General features: G+C 40.3%; 1 protein-coding gene across 17 annotated transcripts in view; it reads right to left on the minus strand.

The window, feature by feature from the left end:
- KIAA1217 (KIAA1217 ortholog) overlaps window positions 1-26,795 on the minus strand; it is a 366,098-nt gene that overhangs the window by 91,575 nt on the left and 247,728 nt on the right. For all 17 annotated transcript variants that reach the window (XR_008731924.1, XR_008731923.1, XM_055708257.1 and 14 more), the window contains one exon: window positions 6,347-6,542. Coding sequence is in view for 15 of the 17 variants with exons in the window: in XM_055708257.1 (XP_055564232.1) it covers window positions 6,347-6,542 (196 nt within the window). In the remaining 2 variants the exon portion in view is untranslated. The remainder of the gene's footprint in view (window positions 1-6,346; window positions 6,543-26,795) is intronic.

Below are 26,795 nucleotides of genomic sequence, written 5' to 3' on the forward strand. Positions count from 1 at the left end.
GAAAATTAGACCAAATTTGTCCAAGTGATAGCTCCTGCACCAGACACAATGCACAGAACAGCTCCATCTGGCCTCCTACCTTTCCTCTGAGGGGTAGTTTGGCCTGTAGAAGCTATTCCAGCAGCCAGATCCCTCTTCCAACAGGCACCAACTACTGAAAGCTCAAATTGCTCTGCTAAATCAGAATAAGAAGTGGTGGTAGCACAGGACTAAGACATTGCACCTTCTGTGCAGCCATGATATTGGGTAAAGAGGAAAGCCACTGCCACCTTGACGTAGTTTTATTCCATTTATCATTTTGAACCCTAATTACTCTACCTCTCCCTTTATTTTCATTCTGGCTTATTCATGTTGCAAGGTCCTGCAGCAGGAGTATTTTCTCACTGTGTATATTACCGAACATGGTGAGGTCCCATTTTTAGTCAAGGTCCTTTAGTTTTACTGCAGTGCAAATAATAAAGATTGCATTCAAAAAAAATTTACAGATATAGCAGTGATCGATACAGACTTGTATAGCCAATGGTTATATTTAGCACACTCCATATCATCTACTCCAGTATCACTGCAATGAACCCATTGGATCCACGCTGATACTGGCTGTTGCAATGGAGTCAAATTCAGCTCCAGTGTGACACAGCACCTAAAATATACTGCTTATCAGCTTTTTAGTGGCAGACAGAATGTGCTTCTGTTGAGACAGTATGTACTAAACAAGACCCTGCTTCTTGGAAGTTTTTTTTTTTTCAGGTACACACAAGACATTCTCTTTTAGAAGGAAGAATCTGTTGAGTAAACAATAATTGAGTGCATGAGTACTAGCCTGGGAAGGCCCATATTTCACTGTTCCATATAGCTGTCCTTCACAAATCATGTAGGGACAATAAATGAAACAGAAAAAACTCTTAAGTACCATGATATGTCAATATGATTGTTTACCTACTTTTGCTCTTTGGATGCAAAATATTTCAGGTAAGTGGTGTAGGTTTTTTTCTTTCCAAATCCAAAAACTTCAGCTATAATTTGAAGAAATGTGAAAGAAGATACATTCTAGAAATCTGGACAGGAAAACTGCTGCTACCTTAGAATATTATAATTTCCTAGGGTCTGTGTTTCAATTCAATAATTGGAACTAGTTGTTTCAGGCTGTTTCTCCTATAAACCTGCCAGCCCATGTTAATGTATCTGACCATGACAGCAAATATTTACATGACTTTTTGCATGTTGGCTGCTTTGCATACACTGTAAAAAGACAAGATAGGGGAAATTTCTTTAAGATGACTGAATACATTAAAGCTGTACCCAGCCTTAACTTGAAATGCAGTTCCCAGGGAGTTCCTCTCTCATGAATTACACTGAATATCCTGCTGACTTCATTAGGCTTGAATCATGCCTATAGGAACTGGAGAGGATAATGCCACTGGTAACAAATCACATGCATCTCATAATGTCTGTGAGCGTTCACACACCTTCTTCCTGATTCAACTAATGCCTATTTTAATTTCTAGCTCATAAATAGTACACAACAATTAATCACCACCAATATAATTTATGTCTATCTTTAACATTTGTGTTTTTCTGTGTAAGTCTTACAGTTCATTGCATACACATGTATAGAGAGTTATTTCTACTGCTGCATGACAACAACCAAGTCTGTCTCTCTCACCACAGAAGTTTTCCTATGTGTTAAATTTAACTACAGCCCCAACTTGCTTTGAGAAACACCTGCAAGAAATGCTACACAAGATCCAGGTGTTACTACTATAATCAGTAACAGTATTTCCATGGAAGGTGGCAGCAAACTAATTAACCAAACACTAAAATCCGTGCCTGCTAAAGCTTGGGGTTGGGGAGCTAACAAATAGTATTCTGAGTACTCCATGATTGTTTGAGACCCTCCTCATGCCAATCCTTAAGCATTTGTGTAATTTTACTCCCATAAGTAATCCCTCCAAATGCAAATAAAATGTAAATGCTGGCAGGATCAGACATTTCTGCAGAGCCCTTCCCATGGCACCTATTTTTAGGCACAGGTTTACCAGCAAAGAGCCCGGTCAGCCTCTGCTCCTTATTCATCTGGACTGGAGTGGCCAGGCACCCTGGCTGGGACACCCAGGGAAGGTGTTTGCAACCCTCAAGCTATAAAGCTCCATCCTCCTCAGTAACTTCTCAAACGCAAATCCTTGTGCATTTATAGAAATCTCTCCTTGCACCATATTCTTCCTTAATCCAGCCCCGCATGTTACAGCCCAATCGTGCAGCAGCACCTGCAGCTGTTACCACATTCAGAGGCTGTAATCACACCCTGCCCTTCGGGGCTGCAACCAATCGCATCAACCATCCCCACCGCTCAGTCACTGCACAGGATACCAGGTGCCTGCCCTTACCAAGGATCAGGCCCCTCGTCTGTACAGATGTGCCACATGAGAGAGTACAAGTGAAAATATTTTCCAGTCTTCCTTTTGCCGTGGAGGTCCCAGAGCAGTGACAGCAGCGAGCTGCAGCGCAGGCACAGGCTGGCTGCCCGTGCAACCTCGCTGGGCGCTTGTCAGGTTCTGCTTCCTCCAGGCAAATCACAAGTGAAGTTTGTTGAAAGCTTTCGAGCACTTTCCAGATTTCAGCTGATTCTCACTCTGACAGTTTCGCTAGATAATTTTTTCCCACAGTTATCACACTGGAAAATATCCCAGCTTTCAAATAGATATTTAAAAATACATTTAATTTTCTCTTGCACAGTGAATTAATTTATTTTAATATCTCACTTTGTCTCCAGGCTGCAGATTGATGAGAAGAAGGCTGATTTCTGATGGACCTCTTAGCCAAGGAATACCTTCATTTTGAAAACTGTGGCTGAAATTTTAAATGGGCCCACAACTGGAATACTGTGTTCGGGGTAGACTCCACATGAATACAATGTCCTATTGAATTAGTCCTGACTGACAAAACCATGATGCTGGGGTAGCCAAAATGCATTACCACTATTCCTTCTCAGGCTCCATGTTAATTCAGACCGCAATTTAAAAACAAACTGACTCATATGTAGTTTAGCAAAATAGAAACCTACAGAAGAATTAGAATCTCAGAAAGAAAACAGTTTTTTAAAACAGCAGCATTGCGATATTAATTTTAAAATTAATAAAAAGTCAAAAAAAAGTTGGTCATTTTCCTCACTGAAATTGTTGGCTGAGGATCAAAACATAATTTGTATTTAAAATAGATTAAATTGAAACATTAATAGAGATGGAAAGGGAGGTGATTACACATATCTCGTTTAAAATCATGTGAACAGAAATATTTTCATGATGCTTTTAAAATTGAAGTTATAAACAGTTTCCTGTTTTTTAAAAATAATCACTCCCCTCATACTGCTGGAAGTAAAAACATTGTTAACAGGGCCACAGTCTGCAATGTCTCAAAAGTTGAATTTCAGAACATAGCTCATGGTGGTGTTAGAACACACTGGCAGAAAAGACTGAAAAGGACATATTATAAAAGAAACACATTGAAGAATAATAATCTAAACGTGAACTATTTTAGAATAATTTGTAGACTATCTTTTAAGACAAAATATTTGCTACTAATAGCTCCTGGAACAACTTGAAAATGACAGATTGCGGGGTGGTGACAATATATATTACCTCCTATTTGGCTAGCATGATGATCCCTTAAGCCACACACATAGCTGTGACCCCTCCTGCAATACAGGAGAGAAAAGTCTTATTTTGCTCCAGTTTCAAATCTAAAAACTCTCAACTGAAATGCTTCATACTACTTCCTTCTACCCCCCATCCCTGCATTTTGCCTGTTCGTGCTGGGATAAGCCAGGGTCTTGCCTCTAGCATACGAAAGACAGGCTGAGATAGGATGCCTTGCAGGGTCTGAAAGCCTGGCCGTTAAATAAAATAGTACATTTTCATGTGACTGTCCTGCATTAGGACCTGGACAACACATTTCAATAGATGCAACAGATGCTAAAAAACAGGGTTTAAAAGTAGACTACTTAACAGTGACCTTCTGGTCCTCTCGTCTCAGCAAGTATACTGTCAAACTGGAAAAAATGCAAAGAAGGGCAACAATGATAATCAAATGTCCAGGACAGTTTCTGGATGAGGAATAAGTGATTACAGCAGCACTTCACAGCCTAGAGAAGAGATGACCTGAGGGAAATGACAGGCCTACAGGATCAGACATGTCCCAAGGGGAGCAGATAGCTATCTGATGTTTGCTGTCACTTCCAACACAAGGACAAGACTGCATAACTCTAGAGTAGATAAGCAAACACAAAACAAAGCAAGAGAAAAGCAATGGTTGGGCAGTAAACCAACAGAAACTTGCTGCCAAAGTCACAGATGCACTGTTGCAGAAGTGAAAAATTTACATGGGTTCAAAGGGAGACTGAACAAATACCTGGAGGAGACATCTCTTGAAGTTTATTATACAGGCAGAAACCATAACCAGGAAATCCCTAAGCTGAAGATAGCTTGAGGCTGGGAGAGCACTTGAGGGAAGGATCATGCGCACACAATCCTGACCCTGTTCTCACTCTTGTCTAGATTAGCTGCCTATGGTCCTTCTTGGAGACAAACTACAGGGCCAGGCAGACTCTTGTCTAATCCAGTACAGCACTTCCTATGTTCCTGTTACCACGTTTATTTGTAGCGATGAGCACTGAAGTCTTTTTCAGAAACAAGGCAGTTGTATTCTTTTTAGATGTATAAACTGACAACAATAAAGTTGTTTCTAGCTCAGCTTTTGCGGGAGAAAACATTGCCCAAAGCACTGCTGCATAACAGGCCACCCCTTTTGATGCCAATGAAAAGCCTTCCAAAAGGTATTTATTGATTCTTAGGCCACATCTGAAACAGAAGTTCAGAGCTGAGATGCCCTATGTGGCCTGGGGTGGCAGACGAAACCCATGTGGTGAGGCTGGACTGCAAGTTGCACATGGACCTGCACAGGCCTAATCCACCTGACATCACATTGAAGCAAATACATGTTTTCCAGAAAATCTCAGGGTAAAACAAGCCATTCGGAGGACACGCTAGCCAGCAGTGACATATAGACAGAGATGCATCCTCTGCATGCATAGTAAACATAAATGTGCTACACACTTGCTCTCAAAAACACCTCTACACCAAACAGTCTTTTCCACGTTGGACTCTTCAACATTTCTCCCCAAAGAGCCCAACATATTGGTGGCCCAACCGGCTTTGAGAAAGCAGCGCTGCCAGTCTGTGAGCTGACACAGGCCAGAATCAGCCCCTTGTCCCCAACCCCGCTGCTCCACACTTGCCAGCTCCGGATGGAGCAGGGACCCCTTCCAGCCCTGTTTTCTTCTCTTTTGTTGTGTTTGTCAGGTATCATAATACTCTTGACAGAAACTGTCTTAGATTGTTGAGGAACGAGTAAACCACCATGACAAGCTTACAAGCATGGTATGATTTGCAGCTCAGCCTTCAGTTTATGTCACTCTGTATGTTGGGAGATGAGTCTACAGGAAAGCAGCATTTCAGTTTATTACCTCGGAGCAAAAAGCTGCCTTCCTCAGCAATCCACATGCAAGTTACACCGCCTTTTCACAGCAGTTTAACTGCCCTCTGGTGTCTTTCCTCAAAAAAACAGCCTTTACTCATACCATCCATCAGCGGAAAGCAGTCTCTGGGACAAAATCCACCATCATAAAAGGAGCACTGGTTCACAGCTGAGTTTAATTCAACCCTGAGATATGGGAAGAACGCAGGAAGCCGAGCCATCCACCTGCACTGACATATCACTCGCATCACTGTGCAGATGGAAGGGCAGCACCCCAAAGTAAAGGGCATCTCCGTCAGCATATCCATTCAAATCCTCTGCCTGGAAAGCCACTGCCATGCAAACACCAAATCTTTTCACTAAGAACTGGATCTGTTAGGCAATCTCTAGGTTTCTTCCAACTATGTCTGGCTTTGAAGAGATGACAGTGAAAAAGCCTGTGTCTCCTGTCTGAAAATGAGGGTGCAATCTTGTATTAAGTTCACTGCCACATGGTATGCAGGCTTGGTAAAAAGTATTTGCAATACCGGGTTTTAACCATTAAGCCAGCATTTCATGTCAGGGTGTGCATCTTTCTCCTTGTCTACCATGTTCCCAGCACACTTTCAGATCTTATGAAAATAATTTTGCCATTGCCCTAAGTTACCCAGCACGCCATACCGAGCTCACTTCCAAAGAACAACCCAACATTAAAAATAATGTGCTACCAAAGTCTTTACTTTTTAACCTCAAACTATTTACGAACTATTTTAAATGCACAAATGGAAAACGCAGGCTAAGAGCAGAGAGGAGGAGGAGGACCGAAGCAGGGTCTTACCCAGTGATCTTTCCTTTGTTTGGTTTGCGGACCGCACCACAGGAAGACTTGCCCGCGTACGGCTGCCCCTTGAAAAGGGGGTTGGAGAATCACCCTCAGACATGGCCTCTAAGGAATCAGCAGATGCTTCAGAGAGGTGTTCTGTCTGGTCACCCAAATGGGGCTGTGGGCTCTGAGACGGCTTTGGGCTTCTTGTCTGGAAAACAGAATATTGCATTATTGGTCTACTGAAACTGGAATATTGGGGGAAAAAACAATGAGAAGAAGGAAAAAGTCCAAACTTCTTCAAATACTGGTATGCTGAAGGTCACTTCTGCGTAGGTTATTTGGGAAAAGTGTCCTTAGGTATTCTGCTATGGTTTTTATGGTTGCACATCCACACTGCAAATTTAGTTGTTAACAAGGCCCTGAGGATAAGACATATGCTGAGGAGATGTATGGTAATGCCATTCCTTGCTGCTCAAACAACCACTATAGCATAGGCATCTACACACACACACACACACTCTCTCTCTTCCCCCTCCCCCCGCCTTCATGTCGACAAGTCTGCTAAGAAAAATCCTCTGAAAAGAAATGCTGTGATGCAGTTGTAAGCTATCAACCTCAGTATATTCTGCTGTGCCAACTGAAAGGTACAGGACATATAGCAAAGCCAAAATAGCCATCCAACATTTCTAGCAGAAATCACAAACAAGTATTTACTTTTCACTGCATTAGCATCAATCAGAAATGTCTTCATTAACTGACCAAACTAAGTATTTTTTACTGGGCAATCACAGTAGTAAACTGCTAAATACAGTATCTGGAAAAAGCTGACTCTCTCAGAAGAGGAAAGAAACGGTTGTATTTATGCACTTCTACTGACTTTTCATGGTAAGATCTGTCTAACAAAACCACACTCAACAGGAGACACAACGTCCTGAACGTTTTTTTGCTAACTGTAAGTAACATCATAAGTGCTTTCTACAAAGAAGGATTGCTTTAAGAAGTATACTCAACACTGTTCAGTGAAATTCCCCCAGCCACATGTTACTACTACTCTGGAAGAACGATTTTCCAGTCTCTCAAGCAAACTGTATCACAACAAACTGGAACAGACACTGTAGAAGCTGAAATTCAAGGCAAAGCAATCTTAATCTGTACCAAAACCAGTATGTAAATATGAACTTCAGAAAGGCCTATAATCAGCACCAGGCACAATGTCATAAAACACATAAGCTTTCCGCTTCCCTATCATTTAAGGTCAAATGCTAGTACATCAAAAATCCCCTGTATTAAAATCAACTTCAACTCTTGGTCTGAAGATGCTGTCAAGACCCAGGAAAGATTTTGCTTCTTTCTGGAAAGCCAAGATGACTTATCTTGCTGACATCTGGTTCCTTCAGTGGTTTTTCAAGTGAAATGAGGTGAGCTCAGTTCAGCAATAATATAATTCACATAATATTCCCTATGTGACCTTGAATGTATGAAGAACTTTAACTTTTATTAGATTTTCATTAGCTGGCTGTAGAGGCCTGTTGTTGCCAAGTTGTGCAGTTGCTCACGAACTACAATAAATTAGAAATACTTCACAAGAAAGCTAAATCCTCCAGAAATTTTTACTTTTGAAATGCTAATATTAAAATATTAGGTATTATCCAACGTCCTACAGTGAAATTTTGAAGAGTACTGAGTATTTGCAGGACTTAAAGCTAACAACATTTGTTCTCAGCAAACACAGGTATGCTTTGAAGTGCTCTGACATGGTCAGCACTAGGCTGCCGGTTGTAAATAAAGGGACTTGTGCCTGAAAATTGACAGACGTGACAAGTGACCTGCGAATGCAGAGAAAGAATTTGATTACTCAGTACTTCTTCATTCAACTTTCCAAAATGGCCTGGGAGCCATCACTGCTGAAGTATTTTATTTACATGGGCACATTACAGAAGTACTACCAAGCCAAGTCATTACAGCTTTGTAGTTCCTTGTACTGATTAATAACTTATCTATATATATCCATTGATAGAGAGCTGGAAGGCACATAATTCTCACTTTATAGAAAACCATAACTAAAAATAAAACAAGATGAAAAAAAAAGCAATTAAATCAACCTGCAAAAAGTCTTTAACTTCAGAGTTTGTTGGGAAACGGACTGCTTTTGTTTCTTTAAGAAAAAAAAAATCTGATAATATAAATCAGGATTATTTTGCTTTACTTTTGCTTATCTTTGTTTCATTTGAATCCCCAGATGTCATTTGAGAGATATAATTGCATGTATACAGTATATAGATACATATGAAAAGGTGCATATTTAAGCAGTAAGGAGATACTTCATTACCAGAAGCAACAGACCCAGCTTTAGCTGTGCAGTTGCCCAGCATGTCCTGTCAATGCACAGATAGAGCCAGCCTCAGCAATTCTGTGTTTCTTTGGTTGTCCCTGGGGCAATTCTTTGGGACCTAATATACAGCATCTCAGATCCCCCCTGAATAACGCTGCCATCATTACTGTGACTAAATGTATTGGATCTGGCTGAGATGGACTTAATTTTCCCCACAGCAGACCTCATATTGCTGTGCTTCGTATTGGTAGATAGAAAGTTGCTGATAACACATCAGTGTCTTGCTACTGAGCAGTGCAGCACAGCATCAAGGCTGTCTCTCCAACATTCCCCCCTCACCAGTGGGCTGGGGGGTGGGCAAGGTCTGGGGAGGGGACACAGCCAGGACAGCTGACCCAAAGTGACCAAAGGGATATTCCATACCATATAATATCTGTTCAGCAATAAAAGCTAAGGGAAAGGAGGGCAAGGTAGGGCATTTGTTATTATGATGTTTGTCTTCTGGAGCAAACACTACGCGTACTGAAGTCCAATTTCATGGGAAGTGGCTAGACATCACCCGCTAATAGGAGATATAGAACAAAACTTGTGTTTTCATTTGCTTCCGTGCACAGCCTTTGGTTTTATTTTATTAAATTGCCTTTATCTTGACCCATGATTTTTTTCCCATCGTATTTTCTCCCCCTGCTGTTCTGCTGAGGAGAAGGAGTGATAGAGCACCTTGGTGGGCATTTGGTGCCTAGCCAAGGTCAACCCATCACACTAAAACAGACCCTTTTTGGCAGCCCTCATTCCTCACCCCAGGTACTGCAGCCTCCGGAGGCACACTGGAGCCTCCTGAAGCAAGGCAGAGGCACTTCACAGGTTCTGTTCAGACATGAAGACCAGTCCTCCTCTTAACATACACCAGTGCAAATCCACAGCAGTTCCACTCTAGTAAGTGGAGTAATACAAACGTAAAACCAATGCAAGCTATGAATGAGATTCACTATATACACACATCTTGTTTATGGAAGGCTTCAAACTTTGCATTTCAGGTGTAATTCTGAATTTTAAACAGATTATAAAAAAAATCCTCAAACACAGTAACAATAGTGGGTTATTAAAGTAACCGAGAGATATGAGTGCATATTTAATAGGAAAGCATTTTTATTATTGGCATGATGCTACTTAATTATTAAGGGGGTTCCCAGGCAGTACTTCTTAGGAAAACCAGCCCATGAAGTAGGGAGAAGACAAGCAACATTTATGGAGCCATAACCTATGAGGACTTGTAAAGATAGTTAAAGAAAGCAGGGCCAAAACCTTCAGCACTATACAACCCTTATAATAATTATTCAGTGTGTTGATTCCAACATCAAATAAATAAGACAGATGGCAAAGAAATAATTAATAAGTAGTACCATATATATTTTTTCATATAATGTTCGCTAACATACTTTAAAAATATTCACAAGCTTCAGACAATATTTCAGGAAGTGTCCCTTTTAAGTACTTTTCAGGAACTATCACAGAGTATAAGCATTTACAAAATAAATATTTACCACAGAGCCCATATTTCAGGACCCATCTGAACCCAGCTAGAGTTGCAGCGCAGACTGCTGCTCCAAGAGTTGGGATGGCACCGTAGCTGCATGCTGCATAAATCCAGCGAAAGCCATGAACAGGGACATTACTGTGCCTGGGTGGCTGCCTTTTTAATGTATCTATATTTAATCTATATAGCAACGGGTAAACAACATAATATACCTAACAGAGAAGAAAACTCAAGACATGCCCACTAAGCAGTAGCACTATCCAAAATGAAAACATTTGTAAACAGATACTTCACATAGGCGTACAAACCCCAGGAAACACCAGCAGTTTCCATGCCACGCTTCTGGGATAAATGCCAGAAAACACAGGAAGGTTCAGAACTAGGCAGTGGGTCTCTCTTTTCCCCTGTGCCAGTACTTGTTAGGTTACAACTTCCTCAGCCATGGTCCTTCCACCCACCCAGTAGGTTAGGAGACATCCCCCGGCATGTTTCTTTGTGCAATAGCCTTGATTTTTCAGCCAGCTGAACCTCCTTCAAGACTTCTCTAAAAAAAAATCTTGCCTATGCTAGTCCTTGGGTAAGAAGCTCAGCAGAAAGGAAAGACCAAAAGAAGGGTGAACAATTCTGGTGAAAACTTTGATGTAATTGCACAGTGCTTTCAGATTTAGGACATAGTATTTTATTTACAATGATATAGATCCTTGTAACCTTTTCTGGGTATAAATTTAAGTATAACACGTGGAGATAGCTGTTACAAAAGATCCAGTATCTTCCAGCTACTCTTAGGAGTTCCAACAAGAATTAAAACTGTGGTTACCATGCCTTGCGACTGTTGTCTGTCTGTTACAGCTTGTTCAAAGCGTGCACTTGTACTGTATCTGCTTTAGCTCTTCCACTGACTCAGAAAAAAGTGCAAGGCTCTTTGAATGCAAAAAATTTCAGATAACTGGGTGTGAAATCAGAAAGTACCTGAATAAGGAAAAGTTAAATACTGCAGAGACGCCACTGTAATAAGCAGTCATGGGGGACCAGAGGTGTTCATCAAGTTGCATGCATGCTTCTGCCTCTGGCCCTCTGCTCCTGTTTGCCTCTACTAATCCTCTTACCTTTTTGTTCCACCCGGTTTTACGGCTCTGCTCTTCATACCATCCTCCTATGCTCATTTCCAGTTATTTTCCATACTAATCTATACAACTGAAACCTTTTGCTTTCTTTCTTTTTAAAAAAATTAAAAAATCTCTCCTGCAAATTTGCTTCACACATTTTCATAAACAAAAAAGAACTAAGAAAAAAATCCCATGACCTGAAGGATTTAACTTCATCTCTTGATCAATTCACACTTTTTATTTCCTGTCTCCAGGTACTTCCTTAGCCTTTATTTTGACAGAAGCGTCTCTCTTTAAGAGAAGAACCTTATCATACATTTCTTCGAAGATGTTAGCACTCCTGGCAGAGTACAAATAGTAAACAAAGACATCAAAAAATAATAAAGCGCTAGTAAAATAACTCTTTCCTAGCATGTATTCTAAAGAACACACCTCGCGTAGGCAACAAACCCCCTCCATTTGAGTCTTCTTGACATTTCAAATAAAGAAGAAAAGTTAAAAGAAAAATGGAAACTTGCTTTTCTTGACCTTCAGAAAAACTGTTTGTCCTGTGACTTGTGCCGAAGATAGCTAAAGGATATGTGATAGACTGCAAATATGCATATAAACAGGCTGTGTTTAATGTACAATGAGTTTATCCATTCTGAAATATTGTCCCAGCAAATGAGCTCTTATTACTGCAACAATAATATTTCTTCTTCACATTTGTCTCAGATCCAAATTATGGTTGTCTGAAGGAAGGATATGCTTTTTCCAAAGACAGAGTCTTTGGGGTCCCATATTAACACAACTACAGTGTTTTACTTGTCTGGACATGCTATTAGTGACATGTTGCTTTTGGAGAGAAAGTGAATACTACCCACATTTTCTTACTTTTAACCATTTATTGTAACAATCTTTTCCCTAGCACTTTCTCAGAGAAGTTAAAAGCTTATACATATCTATATAAGCTGAAGTGCATATTGCATCTTTGCAATGGATGTATTTGGATGCTCTCTGTCACTGGGGGAACTGGGGGCAGGGAGATGATCCAGCAGCTGAATGCAACATAAAACCATCTTTCGTTACAACCTCACTGTTCTCTGTGTGTTATTATGCCATTATGAGAGACAAAAATCTATGGCATCTTGCTTTCAGACACCAGCAGTTGGAAATGGTACCATACCAGGAGCAGGCGCACGCTAGCATCTGTGCTCTCAAGAGCTGAAGAGAGCAGGAGGATAACTGCCCACTCAACACTGTGCAGACTCTGTAGGAGTTACGCTGCTCCCTGATGCCTGCTCATGTGCTACGGGTGTCTCCTGCTTTTATTTCTGTATTTTGAACACAAATGTTTCACAGTTTTCTGTTGAATCTATGACGACTTACATAGCTGGTCCTTGCTCACAAGCACTCTCAGTTTGGTGGCAACCTTAATTTTTATGGTATGAATGGCCAGAAGCCTTTCCTCCTTGATAAGGAGAAAGACAGTGCCTGAGCCATGGTTACCCACAACCCCCAGCACCGAACCAAGCCACCTCACTTGCCTGTAGCCTCCCTGAGCGAGGCATGTTCCCGTTGGATGCTGCCCGAGCTCCCGCCTTGGCTGAGGCACCACTGGCTGCCTCCTGCCACCAGCTGTCCTGAGGGAAGCCTGAGCTCACCATACACACCACAGGAGCAATGCAAGCAGAGCAAAATCACAGAGCCCTCCCCAGGCCACCTGCAGCACAGTAATTAAGCAAAGCAAAGCATTCAGTGTACACGAACCTGAGGCACAGCACCAGTGCAGATCTTTTCATGCTCTGAGGACGGGAGAAAACAGACCCAGAAGAATTTTCCCAAGTAAGGTAAAAGCAAGCGCTCCCCTTCCTTTCCAGCATGAATGAGAAATAGGGGAAGAAAACTCAGCCAGTGGCACCAGCTGCTACAGGAAGGTGCTGCATTAAAACCTGGTAACGCTCGGTCACAGCCGTGCCTTACCAGAGCCTATTGCTATGGCAGGCTCAGGACACCATGCCAAGTGGTTATTGTCCTCCATTCTGTGAATTTATCTGAAGGCAAAACTCCTCCCTCCTTATGACAGGATCTTTACCACCACTCTGTTATTTACTGATGCTGATCCCCGTTTCTTTCACCTAGCGAAAAAAAACATATCTAATGATGTGTCAGAATTTATCTGCCATATTTTAGGCTGGAATCATATTAAAATCACCCTAAAAATCTGCATGTTTTCCCAGGAGCCTTGCTAGCTCCTGTTGGTGGCCAGCTGCATGCTCCCTGCTATGGCAAGCTGCCAAAACCCATTTCTTTTAATCCTGAGTACTGTGAATCATCAAGCAGGACATCCACAGGCTGCTGACTCCTGCTTGCCCTTCACAGGACCATGGCTCGCTCTTCAGCAGGGTGATCCCCAGAGTTAGTATAAAAAATTTTCATGAAACTGACTGACATGAAGCAACATTTTCAAACTTTGGTTTCTAACTGTAAGCGCCTAGACAAATTTAAGCCTGTTTTTCAGGAAAGCTGTGTGTTTACAATAAAGATATTCATTAGAAGCAATAAAAGCTGTAGGTGCTCAGCACTTACGCTGCCAGACCTCTTATTCATATGTTTAATTGCAGGAACTTGCATTTGAAAATGTTGCCCCAAGGAACTCAGCAGCCCGTCTAAGAGCAACTTAATTGGTCCAGACAAGTCCAGACTAAAATATGCAACATGCTGTGGCATCTCTTTGGAATACATGAAATGTCAGAAAAACCCAAGCCATCCACCTTAAAGTGTAAAAATACTTCTCAGTGTGTTTCTGTCCAAATCCAAAGTTTTCTCTTTCTACGAACACCAGTCTGAAATTTTAAGGTAGAAACTGAAGTAAAATGATAGACCAAATTAACAGTCACCCACTGGTAATGAGAAAAATCACACCGAATGAAAGAAATCTTTCATTTTAAAATAAAATCAGTAACACACTGCTTTATTCTATTGCTTTATGACATGAGGTATTTATTTATATGTGATAGCCAAATTTAAAAAGTGACTGACCACCTAACTATTTTCCCCTGCAAAGGCTGCTATGGCTCCATCAATTTTGCTCACAGCAAAATCTGTTCTTTCACAGTCTCTGTCATATTCTTGCATCATAGCTTCAGTTTATTATTACTTTGTTTAAATAAGTTATCCATAAATTCCAGCTGGACATCAACATTTGTCTTAATTAAAATCTTGTGGCAGTTTCAGTTGGAAGCGATTTCTCTTTTCCCTCCTAAAAACCCTACTGTGAAGTATTCACGAGCCAGCATGACCCCTTGTTTCATCCGGGAGATGGCTGTGTTTCATCAGCAGCGGGTGAGGTAACTCCTACCTACACAATCCCCAAAACCATCATGAGAACTCCGAAGATTAAAAGGGATGATTTAAACAAAAAACTGTCATTATGCTGATTAAAGGGGAAAGATCTTTACATGCTTAAAACCACATGCAAAAAGGAGGGGTGGGGGCTGCGAGAAGGAATATATACCAGATGCCTAAATGTACCTAGGGGACAGTGTGTTCTGATTCAAGAAAATTATTATCTACCCATCCCTGTTCTCCCACACATGTCCCTAAGGAAAATAGGAGAAAGGTCTGTTTTTGTGGTGTCTGTTTCCCAAAGCAAAGTAACATGATGCAGCGGTCCTGGAAAAACCTGTTTTTCTGTGTTTCTACGAGCTAAGGACTTCTTAATTAACGTGCTATTTTAAAAATAACTGAAAAAAGAGCCATCAACACTAAGGCTAGTGAGTGGGAGCAAGGTCTTCGGGGCAGGGTGTGAGCCACCCACCCTGGGGGCCGTGCCAGCAGCTGGTGGGCACTGCCAGCACCCAGCAAGAACAAACACCCAGGAAAAGCAAGTGGGAGGCAGAGCTGCCTCCAGCAGCAGCACACCCACACCAGTGACTTATTTATAGCCTCTGCTCATGGAAGTAAACGTGTGATGAAGTGCTTATCAGAGCTTGTTGCTCCAGCATGGAAAGTTAGGGGGCTGCTGCAAGAGAGATGCCTGTGGAAGAGACGAGCTTCTCCAGCTCATCTCTTCCAACTTGTCACTGTGCCCTTTTCCTTCTTTTTCCCTCCCTCGAGGCCATCTCCTTGGTGAGGGAGCAAGAAGCCTTGCTGCTCTCCACACCTCTGCCTCTCCCACCCTTCCCTGTGGTCGGCATGTTTATTGGCCTACTTAAATCCTGTAAGCGGAAACAAAACCAGCTGGGAAGTGACAAATCAGGTGCAAACAAGCCACTGTGCGCTCCAAGTGCTCCAAGGCCTCATTCCTCGCCTGCAGAGCCTGTTATCTTGGTGCTTTTGCAACGGCACTTTTGACTACAGTAGAAACCATGCAGGGGCACCTTTTACATACGCATCTGAAAGGCATGTGCGCATGCACTGCCTGGGTGGGGAAAAAAGCAATTGTGGTAGACATCCATTCTATGTGGCGTTACAAGCCATATAGAAAAGGAAAAGGAGCTTGATAGGACGAAAGGTGAGCTACAGGTGACTTCACAGGTGCACACTGTACATTTAACAACATTTTGCAAGTTGTTTTGTTAGTTGCAACTAAGGCATGTCAAATACAAAAACATTTACTGCTGAACCACAGAGCTGTCCTTAACGTTGCAGCAAGACTTTTACCCCTTAAGCCAGTTCCAAGTATGTATAAATACATAAATAAAGTTCGAACTGGGACAGCTGGTAGGGATCATTTATTTAACTAAGACCTCCCACTGAATTTTAGTGGATTTCAAAGTATCAAAGAGTGTGGACTTCGTGTCTATCATGCCATTAAAGGAAAATTCAGAATTAAAAAAATGTCAAAGGATGCACATGCATCACACTCCCATGTTCAATTAATCTAACAGATGACACTTCACTACCGTGAAATACAGAGGGAAAAAGCATGCAGATCCATATTTATTTGAGAACACTAGTTGTGGAGCAAGACACACACAATTAAAGGGTAACAATCTCAATCCACAGCAGAGTGCAGAAAAAAGAAAGTACAGTACTAACTCTCTGAGAGGATTCAATTTTCATCAAGTACCTTTGAATGTCAAGTTCTGAATGAAGGGAGACCAACATGCACTGCAAAACCTGTGGATCAAAGAGAGAAAAGAAAGGAAGGGGGAGAGATAATTGTTAACAGGAAAAGAAAAAGGAGAACAATAGAAATTAAAAGAGAATAACCTGTACGTACTGAAAGTATACTGAGTAAAGGAAGAGGAGAGGAGGAGAGGCGGAGAGAGGTCACTGAAAAATAATGAAGGAAAGGCATATGTGCCAGGGACCAATATGCTCTGTCCATACATAATAAGCAATACTCTCAGGACCCTTGTTGGACTCTGTTCAGATATGCTAGATGTGATGGTGTGTCAAAGAAATGGAGAATGTTCTTCTAAGATAAGAGTTAATGGCAGAGAGCTGAGCCACACAGATTCAAATATATATCTGACAAGCAACCATATCTGGCAAGAAACAGCAAAATATGCATTCTTCCTAAGAAATGATACAACTCTTGGCTGGAGTTAGCAGCAGCCATTACACTTCTGTGTTGGTATCACACTTACTACAGAGACGTGGAATCCTTCAAGCAGAACTTAGAAATACTGTATTACTCTTGATTAAACAGAACTTTCAAAAGAATAAAAGAAAAAACTATGGTATGATTAAAAAGTGTTCTGCAGTCACATCACTTTACTATTCTACATCTGATTTTAAAGCACATAGAATGTGAAAATGTGCTAAAAGAAGTTTAAAGGCCAAAAAAACCCCTTGAACGTTTTTTCCCTCCAACACATGAATGACATGCAAATTGGAGGGGAAATTGCCTACTGCTGTTTGAGTCCTTTTAGGGAGAGGTCCTATATTTTCCTTAATCTTCATTTGCCTGTGGGGTGGAGGTAGGGGTAAAAGATTTTATATAGTGCTCTGAACAACCTTCTCTGAGCAATCGATTCCTCCTTCAGCCAGAGTCAGGCTCTCACAACTGCTGCTGCCCCGTTCAGAGCATGCAGCTATTCATGCCAGGCAAAGAAATGGAACTACTTTGATAACAAGGATGTCATTGTTAAGAAATCTTATTTAGCCAGTAATTATAATGCCAACATAATAATTAAGACAGTAATTCGAAGAATCTTTTGAATTTTATAAACCCAGAGGATATGAGCATATGAGAGCTGATTCCAGGGATGAGATAAGCAATGTGTAACTATGCTGTGTTTTTTCATGTTTTTGTCGATTGGATACTTTGGAAGGGCAGTACCATTTATTTAAAGAGAACAATAGATCATTTTTCTCCCTATGATAAATGCATCATTTAGAATTGTTCAAGTAAAATGCGATTTTTACAAATAAGCTATTTATGCAAACACAGTACAAATTAAATGTAGCCTTCCGGCAACAACTGGATAAATTCCAATTCCAAACCACAAAGACAAAACAGTCTCTTGCTAATGTCTCAGTAATACTGATGTTTTTTCATGGTTTTATAATGTCACCACCCCAAACATGTAAGCCTGAGAAGTTCTATTTGCCCTTTAATTAAACTATTCTCCTGAGTAAAAAGAAAAAAAGTTATGGATTCTCTAAAGACTACATCGCACCTCACTGCCAAATGCATGAGACTTCCAAAGAAAAAATTCACGCTGCACGTTTGCTTGATATTCAGGCATCATTACATATCAAGACCACGCTTTGGAACAGAGACTACTCTGCATCACAGCACCATTCAGAGCCCAATAGTTGCCCTCCCTGAAGCCATTGCATAGCATCAACTTGAGTTACTTAGTTTCCTCAGATCCTGTCACCTCATGGGGAGTTAGAACTGTGCTGCTTTTCTCTGGACTTTCCTACTCCCAAAGGAAGTGAAATATCAATCCTGACCTAAGGGCAGGTGAGGAAGTGGGGAAGGCTGACGAAACCAGCAACACTTCCCACCCTCAATCCGGGGAAAATGTTGTCTGTATCCTTACCTCTCCCCCTCCTCATACAATAACACAGTATTTATTTTAAAGTAGATTAATGACAATTTGCAGTTAAAAATACAAAACTAGTTCACCTAGATCCAGAAGTCTCTCCCTCCTCTTACAGGAGTTGATCTGAAATCATACAGATGTGATACAGGACTAAGAGTTAGCATTCCCTGAATAAACACAGTCTTGCAAGAAAAAAAAAAAAAGAACCACGCACAAATACAGAACAGCAGCAGTGCAGCAGCAGGCTTCACCAGTTCCCACATAAGGTAGTACAAGGAGGCAAGTAAGGCCTCTACAGTATTATATAGCCAACTTCAGATCACCTAAAGAGGATCCAGACACACCAATATGGGAGAAATATTATCCAGACTATTACTGCAGCCCACATAAAGATCTTATGATGAATGAAATTTGAAGACATTTGGGTCTGCATCCAAACCTGAAGCATGGCTTCCTTTGGAACTTTACAAAATATTCCTTAACTTTCTATACTCCTTTCCAAACTCAACACCACACTGACGCCTTCATCAGCACTCTATGACCTCAAAGGTATTTAAAGAGGGAAAACAATAATGATCTATTTCTTCCTTTCCTCCTAGGTTGTAGGGGAATATTAATTTTTTTCCATCTGTGGGCATGCATATAGATATATATAGTCCACAATGATGGGAAATGAATTCAAGGACAACTTTGCAATTTCCAAATGCAGCAAGGGCTGCAATCTCGTCCACCCTAGGGACAGGTTCCTGGGACAATCCCCCATCTCCTACTTCCCTTGCTGGGTCTAGCATTGTTCCAGAGGGATGAGGTATCAGAGCCAATACCCAGTATGAGGGGTGAAACAGGATGTTGTAGCAAATGCCACAGATTAAAAGACCCTGGACTTAATTTACTAAGAAACAGAGAGCTGTAGAGTGCAGAACACTCAACTAACATGCTCTGAGCAACCTCTGCTGGCCAGTAGATAGGATCCCATGCCTCCTCCTAAATGGAGTTGTACAGAGCCTCTGATTTTATTCCCGTATATGAGAGTGCAGATCTCTAGCTGGCTTGAATGAACATTACTTGACCAGCTTGAACAAATGAGAACAACCTATAAGAAGTGGGCCTGACCCAATGAGCTGGAAGAATGACAGGGATTTGCACTGTCTGTTACAAACACCCTCAGTGCACAGAGGCTGCTGTTGAAACTAGTGTTAAGTCTTCATGAGATGTGAAAGCACATAACCAGAACACAAGAGATACCAACTCTTGTCCACGTTGGACTGGCATGCAAAGAAACAGATTAATACAGGCAGGTAGACATATAAAGGTAATATGGAAAAAATCAACAAAAAAGCCTAAGTAATTGTCTCTGGAAAAAAGTGGAAAATGTTAAGAGGCCAAGGAGGAGAGTGGAAATCAGGGCTGGGACACAACATGCAACTACTAGAAGGATTGCAGAGCCTTGCTAATGGCGAGTGGGATGGGCTGTTACATGGAAAAAAAATAATTGCAGGCGCCAGTCTTTATTGTAATGAGAAAGGTACCAGAGATAAAGGAAAGAGCTGCCAGGCTTGTTGCTTTTGAACTTTAAACCTAAACTGAGTGAGTGGTGGCCCTGCAAAAAGGTGTAGAAAGGTAAGAGTCATAGAAGAAAGCAAAGTTGCCAGGAACGTGCTCTGAATGTCATCAAATGAAGTCGTAAGAAAAGTCTGGTAAATTCCACTTGTAAGGTAGTACCTAAAGGATTAGCGTGCAGTAACTTAGGGAGGACAAGTATTAATATCTTGGGGCTGAGTGGCTGTATTAGTCATTATCCCAGGGCCTTCAAAACAAGGGTGAATGAACTGTAAGTCTGCCTTGCAGGAGCTGCTTGCTAAGCAGCTCACAGGAAAGCATTCACCATTTTAAGCAGGATCAGGCCTGTTGAACACTGAAATTCTAAGTCTTCAAAGGAAAACACAGATGCCCGAGACATTTGTGTTGATGATTTAGTCGGCGACATCTGTCCCCCTGAGTCAGTCTGAAGTAATGTCACAGGAGGATGCTAGGAGCGCAGTGTGCTCCCACTGCATGAATACAGCACTGCTGTTCTTGCTGGCAGTGATGATACAAGCCAAAGTGCCTTTTCACTGAGGTACTGGTAGTGCTGTGAAAGTGGAGAAATCAAGGAGCATGTTCAGCTTTCCTCTTTTTTCAGTCTGTGTAATACACCCTTAATTTATGTTTCTCATGGATTTCAAAAGGGAAACCCTTACAAAGGCAGAATACATTGAACGCATCACATTTATCATGGGTCACCCAGGAAGATGACACAGCTGCTGAGACAAGGAGAGCTAAAATCAGACAAATGTATGGGTATGGTATGAAGCAAAGCTGGGTTAGCCAGGACATACAATGCCAATTAGCGTTCCCTAGGCTTACAGTCTCTGGGTGAGATCCTGCAGAGACATGCAATCAGCAGACGCTGGAGGGAAACAACACTGAAAACACAAAGGGCTAGAGATGAGTATGTAGATGATGATACACAACTAAAAGAGATGCTGACTCATAAGTCCTCTTACACAGCTTGAAACTGAAGGAAGGAAATGAGGATCAACTGCCTATTTCCTGCGCACAATGGTTTTGTAGGGAGGATGTGAAAAAGTGATGTTTCTCAACAATGCTGGGATGGGAAAAAGGCAGGATGGTAAGTCAGTTGGGTTCAGGCCAAAGAGGTTCTTCCAACAGAAATTTTAAGCACACAAGTGTCTGCCAAAGAAGGGAAAGGGTGAAGTCTTATCACATGAAAATACAGTCAATGTACAGGTTCACCTGCAAGCAATCTGCAAGACAGCATTTAAGTAGCTGCAAGAAAACACAGAGATGGTCAATGACAAATGGCTCAAAAGGAAGCACAGAAACAAAAAGACCAGTGAAATGTAAACCAGGAATGCAGTCAGAGAGATGAGAACAAAGGAAGAGGTCTGCACAAAACATTAGGGCTTCTTATGTTTCAGAATTTACGTTTTCCAGCACACTCCACATCTACAGCATCCCTCAAACTATGTATGTTCTTTGGTTCCAAATCATTGAACATTACAGCTGAAAATGAAATGTGTTAACTTGGCAAAGGTTTGGGTTTTTTTTATTTCCAAACAACAAAAAAGTGAAGAAGGATCTCCTCTTCATTGTTGGTTTTGTCTTTTTCTCAGGTTTTAAAAAAAAATTCCTAAAAACTTGTGCTTCAATTAATATTAGTGAGGATTAAAGCTAAGATAATATTTTATATAATTGCATATGGTATTTCCTAAACATTGAAATCAAACAACTAGAACTACACAAATCTTAAAACATCTCAAGGGAATCCAGATCACATTCTAAATTGCACTTTTTTTAGAGATGAAATAGTTACACCTTTAAAGTAAAAAATAGTCTGGTATTCAAGAGGTTCAGTAGTTCTCCAGGGGCAAATAGCCTTCCCCCTTCTGCTGCCTCTCCACCCACATGGAGATGCTATGCTGAAACTCCGTATTTTTGCACTGTCTAAGCACATATACTACACCTCATGTGCAGTATCAAGGAAAAACACTTTGTTCACCGTAGATGATTTAGAAGTTTAGGGGGTTTTAAGCAAGATCCTGCAGCATACTGTGTTTTTCAGTCTTGGCTGCATCATGGATTTATGCTTAAAGGTATATAATTAAGCACATAATTAAGAATTATCATTTAAGAAGTCCACGAGACTATTTTCATTAACAAAGTTAGGCTTAAACTGATCATCTGGTTGTTCTTGGGCCCTATCATCTACAGTGGTGAATGCTCACCAGACTCTTTGGTTTCCACATTTCACACAAAAGCAAGCAAGAAAATAAGTAAAATAAATTAGTAAATTAATTAAAAATAAAATAAAATAATAACAAAAGAAATTATGATTTGTCTGTCCCCAGCTGCATTATTTAAGTATCGCTGTGCAATGCAACATGCAAACCCAGACTGGTTGGTGCAGGCTGGAGAAAAAAATGATGGTTGGGTCTGGTTTCTCTAAGGTAATCTGTGAATCTGAAACATCACTCTTCTGTGAAGCTAAATTCTGTATGCGAAAAGCATATATTGTACAGACATGGAAGACTGAAAAAAGGCTGGCCGAAGATCTCAAAATTGGTTGCCTAATGAGGTGTACAAGGAGGTACCTCACTGTGCCTCCTACTAATTCTGGTAAGATTTGCAGGGAACAGAGCAATATTGAATTAGTGGTTCAATTAGGGGGGTTCAGCTATGGACATGTAATATCTGAAATAACTGGCAGTTTAAATATGGACTCAGACACCAAGCTTTACTAAGTCAAGTGGCAAGAATATTGTCCACCATTTTTTCTGTATCTGTCCCACAGATAGAGCTGGGGACAATTAGACAAACACGGTATCTTTGCTTCCAATAGTCTCTCCCATTTTTCATTCCCTTTCTCCTATTGTTATCATCTCCTCTTGGAATCACAATATATTGCTGAAGATAAAAACCAAAAACCTATTAAAAATCTTTATAAAGGAATAAAGAAACAAGGATGACCTAAGAAGGAAATAGGAAATTTTCATGAGCTGTCTCCAGTATTTTCAAAATTAAGTAACAGAGAAAATACGATGTTTAAAGAATACAGCTTTCCTCTCCCTCATTTTTCTGTGGTATTTTTCTCTCAGCTTTATTTAAACAACTGGCTGACCTGGTTATTCATACAATAACAATCACTGAAAAGCACAGTATGGTGTATGCAATGACAACTGATGGTCTACTGAGAACAACATCCTCCAAAATGCAGAAAAACACATGGCCTTGTCATCTTCTATTGCTCAGATTTAATTGTAATGTTTCTTTTATATAAGTTCTTTCTTTTAGACTTAATTTGAGCCTTCACTATTGATTAAATTACCTTATTTTCTAGGCCATGGTCAGTTCATCCAATTAAGCCTTATAAAAGTTACTCAAATTGATCAAAATTTGGATTATTTCCTATAAAAATGAGAAGGTTATACAGGAGTTGCTCCCCTGCCACACCACCCCCCACCCCCCCCCCACCCCCCAAAAAAAAAAATAAATCTATGGTAATTGCTCAGAAGAGAGCATAACAAAAAATGTGGCTGTATACACATCCTGTTCCACCTTTCTGCTATTTTCCTCTGTAAGGAAAAACAACATTAATGGACAGATTTTCTAATAACTTAAACACCACAACTCCAAATGATGGGAACTGCAGGTCTCTGCCAAAGAACCATCATTTTAACTACTGCCCTAGACAACTTTAGAAAGGAGCTCATGCAGTATAGTACCTGCCTACGTCAGGATGCTAGGGGAGTGCACCCAGTAGCCTGCTCTTGTGCTCAGCTCTTATGGAAAGCCATAAGCTGCTTCATTTATGTGCTTCAGTGGGCCTAATTTCCTTTAAGAAAACAGCTTGCAGAGCAGAAACAATTTAAAGAATACCCATTGAGGACAATCTGGGTAAGACAAATCAATACAGAACTGTAGAGGCTATCCTGTTCCTTGGTGAGTGTTCTCTATACCAATTATTTCTTGATATATTAAAGCATTTTAGAAAACTTTCCTTTTTCTCTAAATTCCTCTAAATCAGAATTCCCTTGAACACAGAGAAATGGGTGAATAAATTTGGTTATGTTCACTTTAAACTGCATACAGCAGTAATATTCCAAAGGTACTCTAATGCTCTCCCCCACAAAAATCCAGTATCTTTAAAAAAAAATATTTTTTTCTAAATTCTTGTCATAGTAGGCCCACAAAGGTAAATTCTTGTCTTAGTAGGCCCACAAAGGTCCAATTAGAGCTTTCCATGGTCCAAGAGTTTGGTTCCCATCTCAGTCTTTACAAAACTACTTTTCCTGTCCTTGGCCCTTCATATACAACAGAATTCATAGTACCCATCTACCTTACAAGGCTTCTGCAATAATTAACTCATGAACAGTTTCCAACGCTCTGCAGGGAAAACTGCTATAGAAGAGTATCACATTTATACACCACATTAAGTTTGCTGTTAACCTCCTGTAAGGATCAGTCTCAGCACAGTAGTGAGGTTCTGTTAACCACAGCCTCTTAGAATTTCTCTTAAAACACCTAAAACTTTGAACTACATCAAACATAAGAAGCCTATCTGTCTTATTATTAACTGAATTTATTACCTTCCACCCTTTCTTAAACACATGCCTGTCATCTACACAATTACAAGAGAGATATGAGCTCAGAAATGCCTTTGTGCAGCATATACCAGCTTATACTCAAATAGGTGTAGAGTAATTAGAGTGGAATCCAGCTGAACAAGTCAGTCTTATTATCTCATAATAACAGTTATCTCATATTAGTGAGATAAATAAATATTAAGCACATATAATGCTATACACAAACGGTGAGATTCCACAAGGTCCTGAGTGAATCCTGGTTTGGATACAATCAGATATCACTGCTATGATACTAGGGGCTAATTAACACCAGCCAACATTAAGCTATAGAAAATTATCTTGACATCATTATTGGAAAACAACACTAAGTTTTCATTGATAAGGACATTTAAATATTAATTTCAATTTCAGATTTTTATATAGATACATTAAAATATTATGTATTGTTCAAATGTCCTCATTGCAATACGTTTTCCTACATATGCAAAAACTACTTCTTAAAATTAACTACTCACATTTAAGGGATACAATGTAAAACCAATAATAAACAAACCCTAATGTCAGCTCATTAATCAGAAATGTCAGTTCGAGTATATCCATTTGGAAACAATAGATGGATGCTACTGGCTTTATAAGCGTTACAGAACAGGGAATCGAACTAGAGTTGGATTTCAAGAGCTGATGTCATCATTGTTCACAAGCCAACACAGGGCTTTAAAACTGAAAAGAATTTACAGCATGTAAAATGGTTTCCAACTTGTAAGGGGTGCAGGCCCCGTGCCAGTGGATAATAATTTGCAATATATTTTAGGGTTTTTCAGAGGAGAAACTGGGGGAGGGGATATAGCACATTCACGCAGAAGGGCATGTGCAATTAAATATTCTTATGTGCTACAGATGTCTGTCTAAAATCTTGTATAAGCATTTGAAGACAACAATACATTTCCCAAGTTGGGATCTTTCCTTTTTAACATCTTTGTTCATCAAAAAGCTTTACAGTTACAGCGCTAGCACCACTCATAACGACAAAGTATCAAAACTTAAGAGAAAGCAAGCCTAATATGAGCTAATAGATGTATCTTCTGGATATCACAGGGAGATGCAGTGAAAAGAGTATGCACATCTGAATTTTCTCTGCTGATTTACTTTTTATTTAGCACATATGCATTAGTATTCTTAGCACTGCTGAAAATTTACCAAATCAAAGGTTAAACCTTCAAAATGAAGTAATCTTTAGTCGACAAAACCAGATGAGCAGTACATAGTTTCTTCAGCTCTTGCATGAACATTCAATGACCTCACGTTCCTCAGTGCCTTCCCTCCCCTAAATTCAGCAAAAGACAGTATCATCTGTTCAAACAAATACACAAATATTTGAAAAAGCTGTGTCTCAGTCTCTTTAACTACATGGCACAGTCTTCACTAGCCAATAAATACTGTAACCAGAACACAATGTAGGTTTGTATTTGAGCATTATCGATTTGCCTGCTTACTGAAACTATTGCAAGCATGTGTCTCACGATTTGCAGGTATGCATGCAACAGGAATCCTGCCTCTGTAGAAGCTCATGGAATGTGTTTTGCTACAGGCATTAAAAGAGGGCCAGGATTTCATCCCTACAGTGTCACCTTCTTTTAGTGTCTCTAAGCCTTAAAAATTAATTTGAAAGGTTCAAAGTGAAGAAAGAATGGTTTCTAACGTATTGTTCTTTCTGGAATTTTCTGAGAATAATTCAGTTTCCAACAAGTGATTCCATAGGAAATTACTTATAAAGCAAAACACACTGGCAGTGATCCTTTTTATATGTGCCTGGACATGGGTGAAGGTGCCTAACCTTGTGAAAATAAATGTGTTAATAAGACTCTGCAGACATTCTAGGGTAGTTTTTGCCTGCTTTGTCTTGGTGTTATCTTGGAAACTAGAAAATAATTCCTATTTTGGCCATGGAGCAATACTTACATTCTTTTTTTTTCCTTTGTTCCTCGTCATTCATTTGCTTATTTTTCTTGGATAGAAATAAATCTTTATTCTCCAAACAGCCGTGAAATGCATATTCTCTGTTTCCCAATATCAAGACCTCCTATTCTCTGATGTAACAGTTAGTAAGAAAAATTCTTTGCATGGTAGGTTACAGAATCTTAGTGTGTGTTGTAGAAGTGCATTTTTCCCTTCAGTGTCCTCAAAAGATTATCTTCTTGCTTGCAACTTGCATCAGTTCTGATTGAGAGAGATGATGACCCTGAGATCTACTCAGCAGCATTACACTACTCAACATACTGTTCACAACAAAAACTGATGACACAGGTATAATTGGTATCATGAATAACCTCCAGGCTGACTAGCTAGAAAACAGAGCT

The sequence above is a fragment of the Falco cherrug genome, chromosome 4, assembly GCF_023634085.1.
Source record: "Falco cherrug isolate bFalChe1 chromosome 4, bFalChe1.pri, whole genome shotgun sequence".
Taxonomy (NCBI): domain Eukaryota; kingdom Metazoa; phylum Chordata; class Aves; order Falconiformes; family Falconidae; genus Falco; species Falco cherrug.